Source organism: Alexandromys fortis, unplaced genomic scaffold (genome assembly GCF_014885135.2).
Source record: "Alexandromys fortis isolate MF-2015 unplaced genomic scaffold, M_Fortis_MF-2015_v1.1 scaffold_117, whole genome shotgun sequence".
Classification (NCBI taxonomy): Eukaryota; Metazoa; Chordata; class Mammalia; order Rodentia; family Cricetidae; genus Alexandromys; species Alexandromys fortis.
Window position 1 is genome coordinate 4,585,236 of NW_026068015.1, and position 14,695 is coordinate 4,599,930.

Here is a 14,695-nt window from a genome sequence, read left to right on the forward strand (position 1 = left end):
AAAACAAAAAAAAAAACAAAAAAAAAACAACAACAACAACAACAAAAAAACAATGGATTTTGGAAAGCTTCAAGTATTGTAGCATGAATAATCAAAACCCAGAGACAGAAACTGGGGTTCAACCTGAAGGTCAGATAAACAAGGCAACCACCCACTGACTCTTACCTCTCCCTCAGACTGAAATAGTGATCCTGCCTCCACAAATCCTCAGAATGATACTGTGTCTAAGAGCTGTCTTCTCCCATATTATATTTATCTCTTGGGCTGGGATTAAAGGCAAACATCACTACCATCTGATTTCTACAGCAACCAGTGTGGCTACTGGGATTAAAGGTGTCACCACTGCCTATTCCATAAGGCTGACCGGTGTGGTTGTTTTACTCTCTGAATGTCAGGCAAGCTTTATTTATTAAAAAAGAAATGAAATATCACTACAAAGTATTTCCCCAGAATTTATTTTAAAGTATATTTTTATTAGTCCTTTGACAATTTTATACATTATATTTCAAACCTATTCAGCTATTCCTCAGCTCCTCCCGGATCCCCCCTGCATTCCATACTCATGGGGCTTTGTGTCCTTGTTTGTTTTTAAACCATCCAGTCCAAGGAGCACTGCCCATATTTCCTTGTTGGTGTGGCCATTCACTGGAGCATGGTTATCTGCCAGGAGCCTCACCCTTAAGGAAATCTGACTGTTTTCCTAGCAGCTAGCAGTCACCAATAGCTCCTCATCCAGGAGTAGAACTTTGTGACTCCCTCTCCCTGTGGTGCTAGGATTTTGTCTCTTCTGAGCTTACTCAGATCCTGTGTATGCCCCCACAATCACTGTGAGTAAACTTTGTGACTCCTCCCTGTGATGCTAGGATTTTGCTCTTCTGAGCTTACTCAGATCCTGTGTATGCCCTCACAATCACTGTGAGTGCATAAGAGCAACTGTCCTTTTACATCCAGAGAACACTGCTGAAGTCATCTACCACCTCAGGCTCTCAAATCTTTCTGCCTCTTCTTTCTTGAACCTTGGGAGAAGCAGTGTGAGATACATGCCCTATTTAGGATTGAGTACTCCACAGTTTATTCTCTGCACCGTGACAAGTTGTGGGTCTCTGTGTGACTCATTACTGCAAAAAGAGGCTTCTCTGATGGGGTTGGAGAGAAGCCTGAATCTGTGGCTGTCACAGTAAGTCGTGAGGAGTCTGTTTGATTATATGCCCCTTTCACAAAGTAGTAGGTTTCCCACTAGGGCTGATCACCCATCTAGCTATGGATTCCTTGATAATGGTGCAAGTTACAGGTTCCATATTGTGCAGCAGGCCTTAAATCCAGTCAAAAGATGGTTGGTTACTCACATAACTCTCGAGCTGCTCTTGTACCAATGGGCACATGCTGACAGTTATCGTATCTCACAAGGTCTGTAGCCGGATAAAACTTGTGATTACTCTCTTTTGATAGTGTGCATAGTACGTTCCAGTACTATGAAGCTAGCCTGTAAGGATGAAGCTTTGAGGGTAGTTTCAGTTTGACTTCTCCATGTCCTGTGACTCAAGTGTGCAATATCTTCAGCAATAGAGTTTTACCTTCAAGTTCTGGAGGCAACCAGGAGAAAAGGCAACAGTCTGTAATGTGTGGGGTCTGTGGAAACTCATTGGCCATCATATAAAAGAGAAACAACCCATTCCTGACACTGGGTTTTTTATTTGTTAGCTGATGATGTCTAGTCGAGGCATTGCTGTCCAGATACAGAGTAACTCTATTGAAATGTGTTTTGTATACGTTTATGTAAGAGGATATCTGCAATAGTAGTATTTCATGTGACTTTTATCAGGGCTTTACTGTTTGTTATCAGTCCTTCCCCACACTCCTATCTATCTATATTTTTTCCTTCCATCTCCCCACCCCATCTTATTCTTTCTGCTCCATCATTTCTGTTTCCCTTTATACCAATGTGGTGTGTCTTCTTTCCTTGGAAACACCCTTACCTGGACCTTTAATAATTTCCTGACCTCTATGAGGATCTAAAAGCAAAATTTAAAGATTCAAAGCTAACATCTGTGTATAAGAGAAAACATGTGATATTTCTCTTTTGGATCTGGATTACTTCACTCAGAATAACTATTTATAACTCTATCTATTTACTTGTGAGTTTTAGTAGTTTTTCCTCAACATCTAAATAATATTCCACTGTGTAAGTATACCAAACTTCTGTTATTCACTCATCCATATCTATATGTTTCCATATCTAGGTTGTTTCCATTTCCTAGCTATTGTGATAGAGCAACAATGAAGAAGGAGGAGAAGTATTGCTGTAGTAAAATGCCCTTTGGGTATGTGCCCAAGAAGAATCTACCTGGCTCATGTTGTAGGTCTATTTCTAGCTGCCTGAAGAAACATCACAACAATTTTCATAATGACTGCATCCATTTCCACCCACTGGCAGTGAGTGAATGTTCCCCTTTCCCCGCACCAGGCCTGTGTTTGTCATCCTATGTTTTTTCCTTAGCCGTTCTGACAGAGGAAAGATGAAAGCTCTAAGTCATTTTAATTTGCCTTTTCCTGATGGCTAAAGATATTGAACACTTTAAAAATATTTCCCAGTCATCCATGTTTCATCTTTTGAGCATTCTCTGCTCAGTTTTATTCCCCAGTTTAGCTTTCTTTACATTTATTCTTTGTGTTTTCTCATCATGCATCTCCATCCCATTCATTTCCTCTCCTTTCATATCTCTCTCTGCCCTTGCAATGGCCTTCATCCCAAGAAGTTAAAGCTTAAAAGAAAAAGAAAGAAAAATGTGTTGAGGGGAAAGAAGGGTATCTTCCCCCACCCATGCCATCATGCCACAGGTGAGCAGTGGAGACAGCTCTCCCACACTCACAACTTTGGCGTTTTTGATAGTTCCCTTCACTTTCTAAGCTTGGCTATTCGGGAACTTGCTCTGTAGAGTAGGCTGGCCTCAAATTCAGAAATCCACCAACCTCTGCCTCTTTAGTGCTGGGATTAAAAAATGTGTACCACTACATCAGGCTCTACGCTTTCTTTAATTCCTTTTCTAAACTTTGCTGGGTAGAAATTTGCCCTGAGGTCAGCACTCCTTTTATTCCATGTCTTAATCTGTTTATCTTCTTGAACACAGAATTCAGCTTCCCCCACTTCCTGGTATTCTTTTTCTCCTTAAATTTTACATTTTGTAATTTACCCTGCTCAGCTTCTTCCTTTTCACTATAAATCTTTCAATAGAGCAGCCACTATTAATCACATGACAAAGTTTATAATAGGCTGTTTTGAAATTTTTTCTGTCAAAGCAATTCATCCAAAACTCTTTACTTTAGTCTCAGGCAGACTCTTCAGACAAAGGCAAAAAGAAGCCATTTTCTTCTCTAAAATATCACAAGAATGATCTCTAGGCCACATATTAATATTATTTTCTTTCTAACCTCCTGAGCAAGGTCTCCACAGTTCATCGAATCACATACAGCACCACTGTCTTCCATGCTTCTACTGGTGTGGCCCATTAAGCAGCACTCAAAGCATTCAAGTGCTTTTCAAATCCACAGTACTGAGGTCCACATTCTTAAAAAAAAAAAAAACATGATCAGATTTATCGCAGAAATATCCCAGTCCTTGATACCAACTTCTGTCTTAGGGTTTCTATTGCTATAAAATGAAACCATGACCATGGCAACTCTTTTTTTTTTTTTCTAAGAGTTTAAAAAACAATGACAAGGTTTCTTTTTTTTTTAAACAAAACATTTAATTGGGGTGGCTTACATTTTCAGAGATTTAGTCATTATCATCATGCTCTGACATGGTGACTTTCAGGGAGACATGATGTTGAAGCTGAGACTCCTATATCATGATATGCAGGCAACAGGAAGTGGTCTGAGGTACTACATATGTCTTGAGCATATATGAGACCTCAAAGACGGCCTCCACAGTGACACACTTCCTCTAGCAAGGCTATAGGTACTCCAACAAAGCCACACCTCCTAATAGTGCTACTCTCTTTGGGGACAACTCTTTTTCAAATCACGACACCATGGTTACAGAACATTTCAGTGGATGTTCCAAATCTTTCTAGGGCCTAGTTGACATTAGAAGGCAAGTGGAATAATATTTTTCCTTTTTAGTCCACCTGACTATATCGTATAGCCTCTGAGTCTACTTACTGAACACTCAAAAGACTAGTTATACTCGTTTATTGTAGGAGGCTGATTGTTTGCTCCTTGCTGCTCAGCCCCGAAATAATCACACAGAAAATGTATTAATTAAATCACTGGCTGGCCTATTAGCTCTAGCTTCTTATTGGCTAAGTCTTACATATTAATTTAACCCATTTATATTAATCTGTATATTGCCACAAGGCTATGGCTTACTGGGTAAAGTTCCCGTGTCTGTCTCTGGTAGGGCTACATGACTTCTCTCTGACTCTGCCTCCTTCCTCCCAGCATTCAGTTTAGTTTTCCCTACCTAGCTCTACTCTGTGCTATCAGTCCAAACCAGTTTCTTTATTAATTTGCCAATTGTATTCACAGCATAAGAGGGGAATCCCACATTACTTGTTTGATACTTTTAACTGCTGTATAATATTTTAAAAGTCAGACACTTTAAAATAAACTTTGATTAGAGATTTATTTTATCCAGTACTTATAATTCTTGACCTTTGACTTTAGAAATTATAGTATCATATATGTCACCACTAAGTTTCACCCTTTACATACCTTAAAAAATTTACTCAGAACTTATGTAAACTTTTTAGTTTACTTTATAAACAAATTCTTTTCTACTAAACCAAATTCTATGCTTTTATCCATTTATTTGAATCTTTTAAAATATTTTCTCTTATTTACTGGTTTCTTCTCTTAATACCATGAGACAAAATAACATTAACAGATAAATTATCTGTTGTGAGGATATCTTTTCCTTAGGGGCAGAAGCACTAAACTATGCAGTATCTATCCTTCTTCATAGAGTTCAAATGACATCCTAAGGTCTAATTTCAAAGAAATTCATCTGGGAAACCAGTATTTATTGGGCTACTTACAGAATGTAGGTAAGAGGTTATTGAAAGAAATGTCGGTATCCAAAAGCATTCACCCAGTATGTATTATGGCTTTGCCATGGTCACAGTGGTAGAGAGCCACCGTTTATCACCCTAGCTCCTTATGAAGACCCTGAGGCCTTATGCAGTTTTGTTGTAGTTATAAAGAAAAGGCTGGAATGGTCCTGTCAATCTCCTATTTCTTTCTCTTTTATTTTTGATCTTTCAAGACAGGCTTTCTCTGTGTAGTCCTGGCTGTACTGGAATTTACTCTGCAGACCAGGCTGTTCTCAAACTCACAGAGATCTGCCTATAGTGGAATAATTCTTTTGTATACTCCGAAAATGTATTGATCTTATTGTTAATAAAAATTGATTGGCCAATAGACAGGATTTTCAAAGCAAACAGAATGTTAGGAAGAGGAAGAGTGGAAACAGAGTTGGGAGCCAGAGGCAGAGGAAGCAGGATATAAATAAGCTGTGTTGAAAGAAGGTACCTCACATGGCAGAGGATAGATAAGAAATATGGGTTAAGACTGAGCCAGCAACCTAAGCTGGAGTGGGCCTGAGGCAATGAACTCCACAGTAGCAGGACTGAGCCAGCAACCTGGGCCAGAGCAGACCTGAGATGGTGAGCTCCATGGGACTAAGAATAGATCCAGACCAGGGACATTTGCAGAAGCAGAACTGGGTCAGTGACTTAGGCCAGAGCAAGTCTGAAGCAATGAACTCCAAAGGAACAGGACTGAGCCATCAACCTAGGCTAGAGCAGACCTGAGACAGTGAACTCCACAGGAACAGGTACAGGGGAGCAACTGCTGAGGGAGTAGGCCAGAGTCAAAGGCCTCTTTGGGTCCAGACATGAGTCTGGGATCTACAGGGGTGTAGGCAGGATCCAGAGACCTCTATGTGTCTCGGCATGAGTCTGAGACCTTTGAGGGAGTAGCCCTGAGCCAGGGCCCCTGGGGTTCCAGGCATGAATTTGGGACATTCAAGGAACTAGACCCGAACCAGGACCTCTGCAGGACCAGGCATGAGTCTGGGACCTCTGAGGGAGTAGGCCTGAGCCAGGACCTCTGTAGGTCCAGCCATTGGTCTGAGACCTCCTAGGGAGTAGGCAGGAACCAGAAACCTCTGTGGGTCCAACTGTGAGTCTGGGACCTCTGAAGGAGTAGGCCTGAGCCAGGACTTCTGCGGGTCTGGGACCTCTGAGGGAGTAGATCAGAGCCAGAGACCTTTGAAGGACCAACCCTAAGCCAGAGACCTCTGCAGAAGTGGATCCAGACCAGGAACATTTACAGAAACAAGTCTGAGCCAGCAACCTAGGACAGGGCAGGCCCGAGACAGTGAATTCCACAGGAGCAGAGCAAAACCAAGGAGGGCTGAGTGACCTCCAGGAACATGGAATGATCAATGGGCTAACTGAAACCATGGCACCAACTGCACCACGAAGAGTAACCATCTGAGCTCTGGCTCCACTGGCACATGGAAGATTGATTGCCAGAGTCACAGACAGCCCCAACTACATCAATTAGATGAAATGATGGGTAGACAAGGTAAGAACGTAACACCACAGAGAGCAACATGACACCAGTAAAATCTAGTGGCCCTACAACAGAAGACTTGAACAACCAAATATAGATGAGGTAGAAGAAAATGACCTAAAAAATAACTTCAGGAGAATGTTTCAGGCCCTAAAAGAGGAAATGAGACCTTCCCTCAATGAAGTGGGAAAAAAGACAAACAAAAAATTGAAAGACATCAACAAATACCTTAAAGAAAACCAAGAAAAAAAGCAATCAAACAAATGAAAGAAACTAGTCAAGACTTGAAAACTGAAACTGAAATAGAGACAATAAATAAAATACAAGCTGACAGAATTACAGAAACAGAAATAATGAAAAAACAATCATCTCACTAGATGCCCAAAAAAGCTTTCAACAAAGTACAGCATCCCTTAATGATAAAGGTCTTAGAAAGAGCAGGGATATAAGGAACATACCAAATATGATAAAGGCAATGTACAGCAAGTCAATAGCCAACATCAAACTAAATGGAGAGAGATTCACAGCGATCCCACTGAAATCAGGAACAAGACAAGGTTGTCCACTCTCTCCATATCTATTCAATATAGTTCTTGAGGTCTTAGTTGAACAATAAGACAACAACAACAACAACAAAAAGAAAAGGTCAAGGGGATACAAATCAGAAAAGAAGAAGTCAAACACTCCCTATTTGATGATGATATGATAGTTTACATAAGCGATCTCAAAAATTCTACCAAGGAAGTTTTACAACTCATAAACACTTTCAGTAATGTAGCAGGATACAATATTAACAAAAAAAACAGTAGCCCTTCTTTACACACATGATAAATGGACTGAGAAAGAAATCAGAGAAATGTCACCTTTCATAATACCCACAAATAGCATAAAATATCTTGGATTAACTCTGACCAAACAAGTAGAACACTTGTATGACAAGAACTTTAAATCTTTGAAGAAAGAAAGTGAAGAAGACACCAGAAAGTGGAAAGATCTCCCATGCTCTTGAGTAGGTAGAATTAACACAGTAAAAATGGCAATCTTACTAAAAGCAACCTACAGATTCAATGCAATGCCCATCAAAATCCCAGCAAAATTCTTCACAGGTCTCAAAAGAATGGTGCTCAACTTCATATGGAAAAGCAAAAAAACCCAGGATAACCAAAACAATTCTGTACAATAAAGGAACTTCTAGAGGCAGCACAATCCCTGACTTCAAACTCTACTACAGAGCAACAGTACTGAAAACAGCCTGGTATTGGCATAAGAATAGACAGGAGGACCAATGGAACTGAACTGAAGACCCAGATATTAATTGACACACCTTTGAACACCTGATTTTTGACAAAGAAGCAAAAAATATCAAATGGAAAAAAGAAAGCACATTTAACAAATAGTGCTTGCATAACTGGATACCAACATGTAGAAGAATAAAAACATACCCATATCTATCACTAAAACTCAAGTCCAAATGGATCAAAGACCTCAACATAAAGCCAGCCACACTGAACCTAATAGAAGATAAATTGGAAAGTACACTTGAACGCATTGGCACAGGAGACTACTTCCCAAATATAACCCCAGTAGCACAGACACTGAGAGAAACAATTAATAAATGGGACTTCCTGAAACTGAAGAGCTTCTGTAAAGCAAAGGACATGGTCAACAAGACAAAACAACAGCCTATAGAATGGGAAAAGATCTTCACCAACCTTACATCATACAGAGGTCTGATCTCCAAAATATACAAAGAACCCAAGAAATTGGTCACCAAAATCACAAATAATCTAATAAAAAATGGAATACAGACCTAAACAAAAAACTCTTAACAGAAGAATCTAAAATGGCTGAAAGACACTTAAGGAAATGCTCAACATTCTTAGTCATCAGAGAAATGCAAATCAAAACAACTCTGAGATTCCATCATTCTTACACCTGTAAGAATAGCCAAGATCAAAAACACTAATGACATCATATGTTGGAGAGCTTGTGGGGTAAAGAGAACTCTCCTGCATTGCTGGTGGGAGTGTAAGTTGATACAACCCCTTTGGATGTCAGTGTGGTGATTTCTCAGAAAATTAGGAAAGAACTTTTCTCAAGGCCTAGCAATACCATTTGGGTATATATCCAAAGGATGCTCAATCGTGCCACAAGGATGTGTGCTCAACTATATTCATAGCAGCTTTGTTTGTTATAGCTAGAACTTGGAAACAACCTAAATGCCCCTCAACAAAAGAATGGGTAAGGAAAATGTGGTACATTTACACAATGGAGTACTACACAGCAGAAAAAAAACCCGACATCTTGAACTTTGCAGGCAAATAGATGGAGCTAAAAAGCATCAGATTGAGTGAGGGAACACAAACCCAGAAAGCCAATTATCATATGTACTCACTCATAGGTGGTTTTAAAACATAAAGCAAAGAAAACCAGCCTAAAAATCACAATACCAGAGAACCTAGACAACAATGAGGACCCTAAGAGAGATTTACATAAATCTAATGGGAAGTAGAAAAAGACAAGATCTCCTGAGTAAATTGAGAGCATGGAGACCATGGGAGAGAGTTGAAGGGGAGGAAAGAAGCAGAGAGGGTAGCAGAGAAAATCAATAAAAAAAGGAAATATGGGTTAATTTAAAATGTAAGTGCTATTGGCCGAGAATTTATAATTAATATTAAGTCTCTGTGCATTTATTTTGGAGCTGGTGGTCCTGACAAAATCTCTGATTATATCTCCCTGCCTCTGCCTCTTGAGTCCTCGGATTAAAGGTGTGCACCACAACCACTGGCCCATCTTCTGTTTCTGTGAAGAAGTATTAACATTGTGATATTTTAGGAGGGCATAACTTATTGTGTGAAGACGACAGTGTTCAACTTAGAAGACAGGGCAGAGGCCCTGCAGTCTAGGAGATGACACTAGTTCCTTCTAATCTTATCTCTAGAACAGATGAAGTTGATAGGCACCTGATGGTAAGAATCTGGAACTTTTTTTTTGTTCCTCAAAGCGGCTTAATGGTTTGTGATGATACAATCTAAAGTAACCTCTGTCTCAAGGAGAGGAGTAGGACCCCAGTGCATTCTGCATCCTAAGTCATGGCCTGAGCAACTGATAACTAATGAAAAAGTACCAGGCTCTTGAGAAGATGTAAGCTCTGAAAGTTGAGAGGGATAGAGAACGTACAAATTGCTCCAGGTTAAACAGAAAAGGAGAGTCAGCTCTCTTTCGTAGGGTTTCCCTGATCTCATGCAAGTCCATATCGCTTTAAATAAATTATATAGGAAGTAAGTACTAAAAGCTCTAGCTCTCTCTCTCTGATGGCTGAATGGATTGAGAGAACCTCTTTGTATCACATGTAATTGAATTTAAGGCTCTGTATTCTAAAAAATATTCAACACAAAATATTAAGAAACTTGGCAACTCAAAATGTGCTACACTTTATTTTATGTTGCTGCAACTATGAGGTTAAAAACTCAAGCAAGAGAACCCAGGTGCTGTGGGGCTAAAACAAAGACAGACCATTGTAGAACAAAGAAATGGGATATGGAGCAGTGGCACTGTGCCCCAGTCATAGGAAAATGAACCTGGAGATATCAGTCAGAAATAGCAGGCACTGAATGTCACCAGAGCCTGCAAAAGCAGCTCCTCACTGGAAATGGCCTATCTAATAGCTGGTGGATTATCTCTTGAGTCCATATTGGGCTCTGTCCTCTCCATAGATGGGCTTCTCATTAGCTGATTATACTATAGACTGCTCAATACCATTAGATAAGGCAACTTATGTTAGAAATAGTTTACAAATTAGCTGCCCTTAATGGCACAATATCATTTTTCTTGTACTGTTTTCGTTGTTCTCCTTTTCTTTGTCACAGAGTCAAGGGCCAGGCTGACCAGGACAGAAGTCTTGGAGGTTCTTGAGACATGCATTTTTGACTCTGCAGTGGAAGAGTCAAATCCCATTCCTAGATCCAGCTTCTCAGTGAGCTTAAATAGCAAAAGACAATCTGTCAACATAACCTAAGCTCAACAGACTCTAGGCTTTCACGATCATCACTTTCATTTTAGTGGCACTTGTTTGGCACCATAGTACAGATACAATTTTATTGTGGCACATTAAAAACCATCAACAACCATATGAACCAAAACTATCTTCTTGTCCTAGGCAGGATTTAGGGAGCTCCCAGGAGGGAAGAGGTCACAGCTCTCAATTGGACCTTTCATGTAGAAGAAAAAAAGATCAATGGGCCAGCAGTTTAGCCAAAAGGCATAATGGGGACTAGCTTCAAGGTGAATAAAGAGAAAGAAGCAGTGGTGGGTAGATTGTAGAACCAGGCGTGTGAGGGAAGGGAAAGTGTGTGGAGTGGGAGGAAGCCTGAGGAGGTTTGATAGAAAGGAGGTTCATCTGCCAGATGGAATTCTGAGAGTGTCTATAGAGTCAGCATTAGAAGTCTGAACTAGAAAACCTGATACGCAGAGCAAAGGGAAGGACATGGGTGGGGATAAAGGGAGAGGAGAAGATGGGAAACATTTGACCATTTGCAGTTTCATTGGAGATATTTTCCCCCAAAAGTTTGCAGGTTCAAACATGCCAAATTTAGGCAGCAGTTTTGGTTGCTGAGGGCATATTAGAGCCAGGTCAAAATCCAACTTGACCATACCCCCACCCCAAGCCAAAGGGATGTCTTTAAAAGTAGGTAGCCTATTGTGTACAATGTAGGTCTGTATCAGTTAGTGCTAGTTTATTTCTTGACCTACTACAACCCAACCCTGGATCTGGAGAGGAGATAATGGCTCTCAGAGACAGTGAACATGCCTCCGCCATGTTGGACTGGGTGGAGCCAACCAACAGGCAGTGCCACAGCATTGGTCCTAGTCAGGCCTGTTTGGCATTAAGAAAAAAAAGATGCTTCTGGATAGAAAATAATTACAGATACACAATAAAGACAGATTCAGAAAAAAAAATCTCTAAATGGGTCACAGTGTTAGATAAAAGTATGTAGGCTTGGGAGAAAGAAAAGAGTATAGAGAGTGATAAAAAGAAGTAAATTGTTTAAAAAACTAAAGCAAAGTCTTTAAAGAGACAGAGTACAGGCAATCATAGATTAAAGGAGAAAGATAATAAAATAAATATTAAACTTGTAGAAAAAGTAATAGAGTAAAAACAAGCCATGTAAAGATGGAATATACACAGAAAGTCTGGATTATGTATACTATTGTGTTTTCTTTGTACAGACTGCTAAGCTAAATCAAAATATATATTTTAAAGGTATCTTGACTTCAAAATTTGGGTCTAAGTATCTATTGCTTTGGAATAGAGGTTCTGCTTTTGTTTCCACAGAAGATGAGAACCTGTGGATTTCTTCTTTTTTTCTTTTTTCTTTCTTTTTTTTTTTTTGGATTTTTCGAGACAGGATTTCTTCAAGACTAATGTGTTTTGATGGACAAAGAGCCCCCCAAAAGGTTGCTGCAAACATCTTCCAAAAATTACTTCATCCAACAAAAAGCAGGAAGCAGGTTGGGGAGAACTATGCCCATATTCCAAAATATTATTTATAAATGTTTGTTTACATTTAAAAAGGGATATGATATAGAGATCAATAACTTGTCTTGGTATGGATCTTGGTTTATTGATACAAACTTAAGATCAATTTGTTTTATATATGTATATACATATATTTCTGCTCTTGATTAAGGTATTGTGTTTGTGCAGCTCATTTAAAAATTCAATGTATAGTTAAGAAATATAGGTTAATAGATAATCATCTATAATAGTCAAGCTTGTAGTCATATTAGTTAGGTTTTCTAGATATATAGAGATATATTTCAGTTAGATAAGAATTCTTCAAATTTTTAGAGACCTTCAGAACATTGCATTTAAAATGTTTTAAGAACTTAGGACTTTTCATGACATGAGACACATCTGCTCCTGGCAGCACCAATTACTTTAAGAGGATATTGGGCATTGAAGAGGCTCCTTATGGAGTTTGCTAGTCATTTGGGCAGGAAACTGCTCTTGCTTGATGTTTTGCTGTATGAACTGGACATACAGCACTCACAGAAAAATGACTTCTGAATTTGTCTAAAGGTGAGACAGTCCTTTGGGGTTTTTGCTTCATGAAAGAGACTGGCAGACATTTTATAGGACACAGAAGAAAGTGACTGACAAACTGCCAATATAGGTGAAAATGTGTTTGAAATTTCCTGCTTCATGGAAAAGTCTGCTTATACTATGGGCCAGTAGGCTGAAGATGGGTGCCCGCAATGTTATNGTAAAGATGGAATATACACAGAAAGTCTGGATTATGTATACTATTGTGTTTTCTTTTAGTTATTTGACTGTGAAGGAGCTAAGTACAGAGAGACATTTCATTGTACAGACTGCTAAGCTAAATCAAAATATATATTTTAAAGGTATCTTGACTTCAAAATTTGGGTCTAAGTATCTATTGCTTTGGAATAGAGGTTCTGCTTTTGTTTCCACAGAAGATGAGAACCTGTGGATTTCTTCTTTTTTTCTTTTTTCTTTCTTTTTTTTTTTTTGGATTTTTCGAGACAGGATTTCTTCAAGACTAATGTGTTTTGATGGACAAAGAGCCCCCCAAAAGGTTGCTGCAAACATCTTCCAAAAATTACTTCATCCAACAAAAAGCAGGAAGCAGGTTGGGGAGAACTATGCCCATATTCCAAAATATTATTTATAAATGTTTGTTTACATTTAAAAAGGGATATGATATAGAGATCAATAACTTGTCTTGGTATGGATCTTGGTTTATTGATACAAACTTAAGATCAATTTGTTTTATATATGTATATACATATATTTCTGCTCTTGATTAAGGTATTGTGTTTGTGCAGCTCATTTAAAAATTCAATGTATAGTTAAGAAATATAGGTTAATAGATAATCATCTATAATAGTCAAGCTTGTAGTCATATTAGTTAGGTTTTCTAGATATATAGAGATATATTTCAGTTAGATAAGAATTCTTCAAATTTTTAGAGACCTTCAGAACATTGCATTTAAAATGTTTTAAGAACTTAGGACTTTTCATGACATGAGACACATCTGCTCCTGGCAGCACCAATTACTTTAAGAGGATATTGGGCATTGAAGAGGCTCCTTATGGAGTTTGCTAGTCATTTGGGCAGGAAACTGCTCTTGCTTGATGTTTTGCTGTATGAACTGGACATACAGCACTCACAGAAAAATGACTTCTGAATTTGTCTAAAGGTGAGACAGTCCTTTGGGGTTTTTGCTTCATGAAAGAGACTGGCAGACATTTTATAGGACACAGAAGAAAGTGACTGACAAACTGCCAATATAGGTGAAAATGTGTTTGAAATTTCCTGCTTCATGGAAAAGTCTGCTTATACTATGGGCCAGTAGGCTGAAGATGGGTGCCCGCAATGTTAAAGAAGAACTTTGGGTAACTGTCCGGGCAGCAAGATGTCTCTGTCAATTCTCCCCCAACAAGCCTCTCTCACAGTTCTCCAAAGCATGGTTCACTCTAGGCTAGTCTTTTGATCATGCTGCAACAGTAGAGTACTTGCATAGCATGCACAAAGCCCTGCTTTTGACTGCCTCCCTAGTACCACAAAGTAAATGGAAGAAAGGCCGGGTAGTAGTGGTGGTGCATACCTTTAATCCCAGCACTTGGAAGGCAGACGCAGGTGGATCTCAGTGAGACAGAGGCCAGCCTGGTCCACAGAGTGAGTTCCAGGACAGCCAGGACTGTTACACAGAGAAACCTTTTCTTTGAAAAAAAAAAAAAAGGAAAATAAAGAAAGGAAGGAAGGAAAAAAGGAAGAAAAGAAGAATGATAGAGAAAAAAGGAACATGTTTTAAAATGACATGTTTATGTATTTCCATATATTCTGCAAATAAAGGCATCTGAAGAGATGTATTATTCTCATGTAATGCAGAGGCAGTTTTGGAGCATAAGCATCTGTGTGAGGTTTCCAGGACTCCACAGGGAGCAAATGATGGCAGGTACAAGTGCTGTGCTTTTTGTATGCCTGGTACTTACTCTCTGTTTCAGTTTGTCCAGGTCTGATGGGCAGCAGGTAGCGGATGAAGCACTGGAACTAGCTAGGCAGCTTTCAGGGTGCTTGCTATTATTGCT

At 39.2% G+C, this 14,695-nt stretch overlaps 1 protein-coding gene across 1 annotated transcript in view; it reads right to left on the reverse strand.

The window, feature by feature from the left end:
• Positions 1-14,695, reverse strand: part of Hpgds (hematopoietic prostaglandin D synthase) — a 44,794-nt gene extending 30,099 nt beyond the window's left edge. Inside the window, exons 1-2 of the mRNA XM_050162313.1 lie at positions 14,600-14,695; positions 3,430-3,565 (exon numbers count right to left, since the gene is read on the reverse strand). Of these exons, the coding sequence (XP_050018270.1) occupies positions 3,430-3,507 (78 nt within the window). The 5' untranslated portion in view covers positions 3,508-3,565; positions 14,600-14,695. The remainder of the gene's footprint in view (positions 1-3,429; positions 3,566-14,599) is intronic.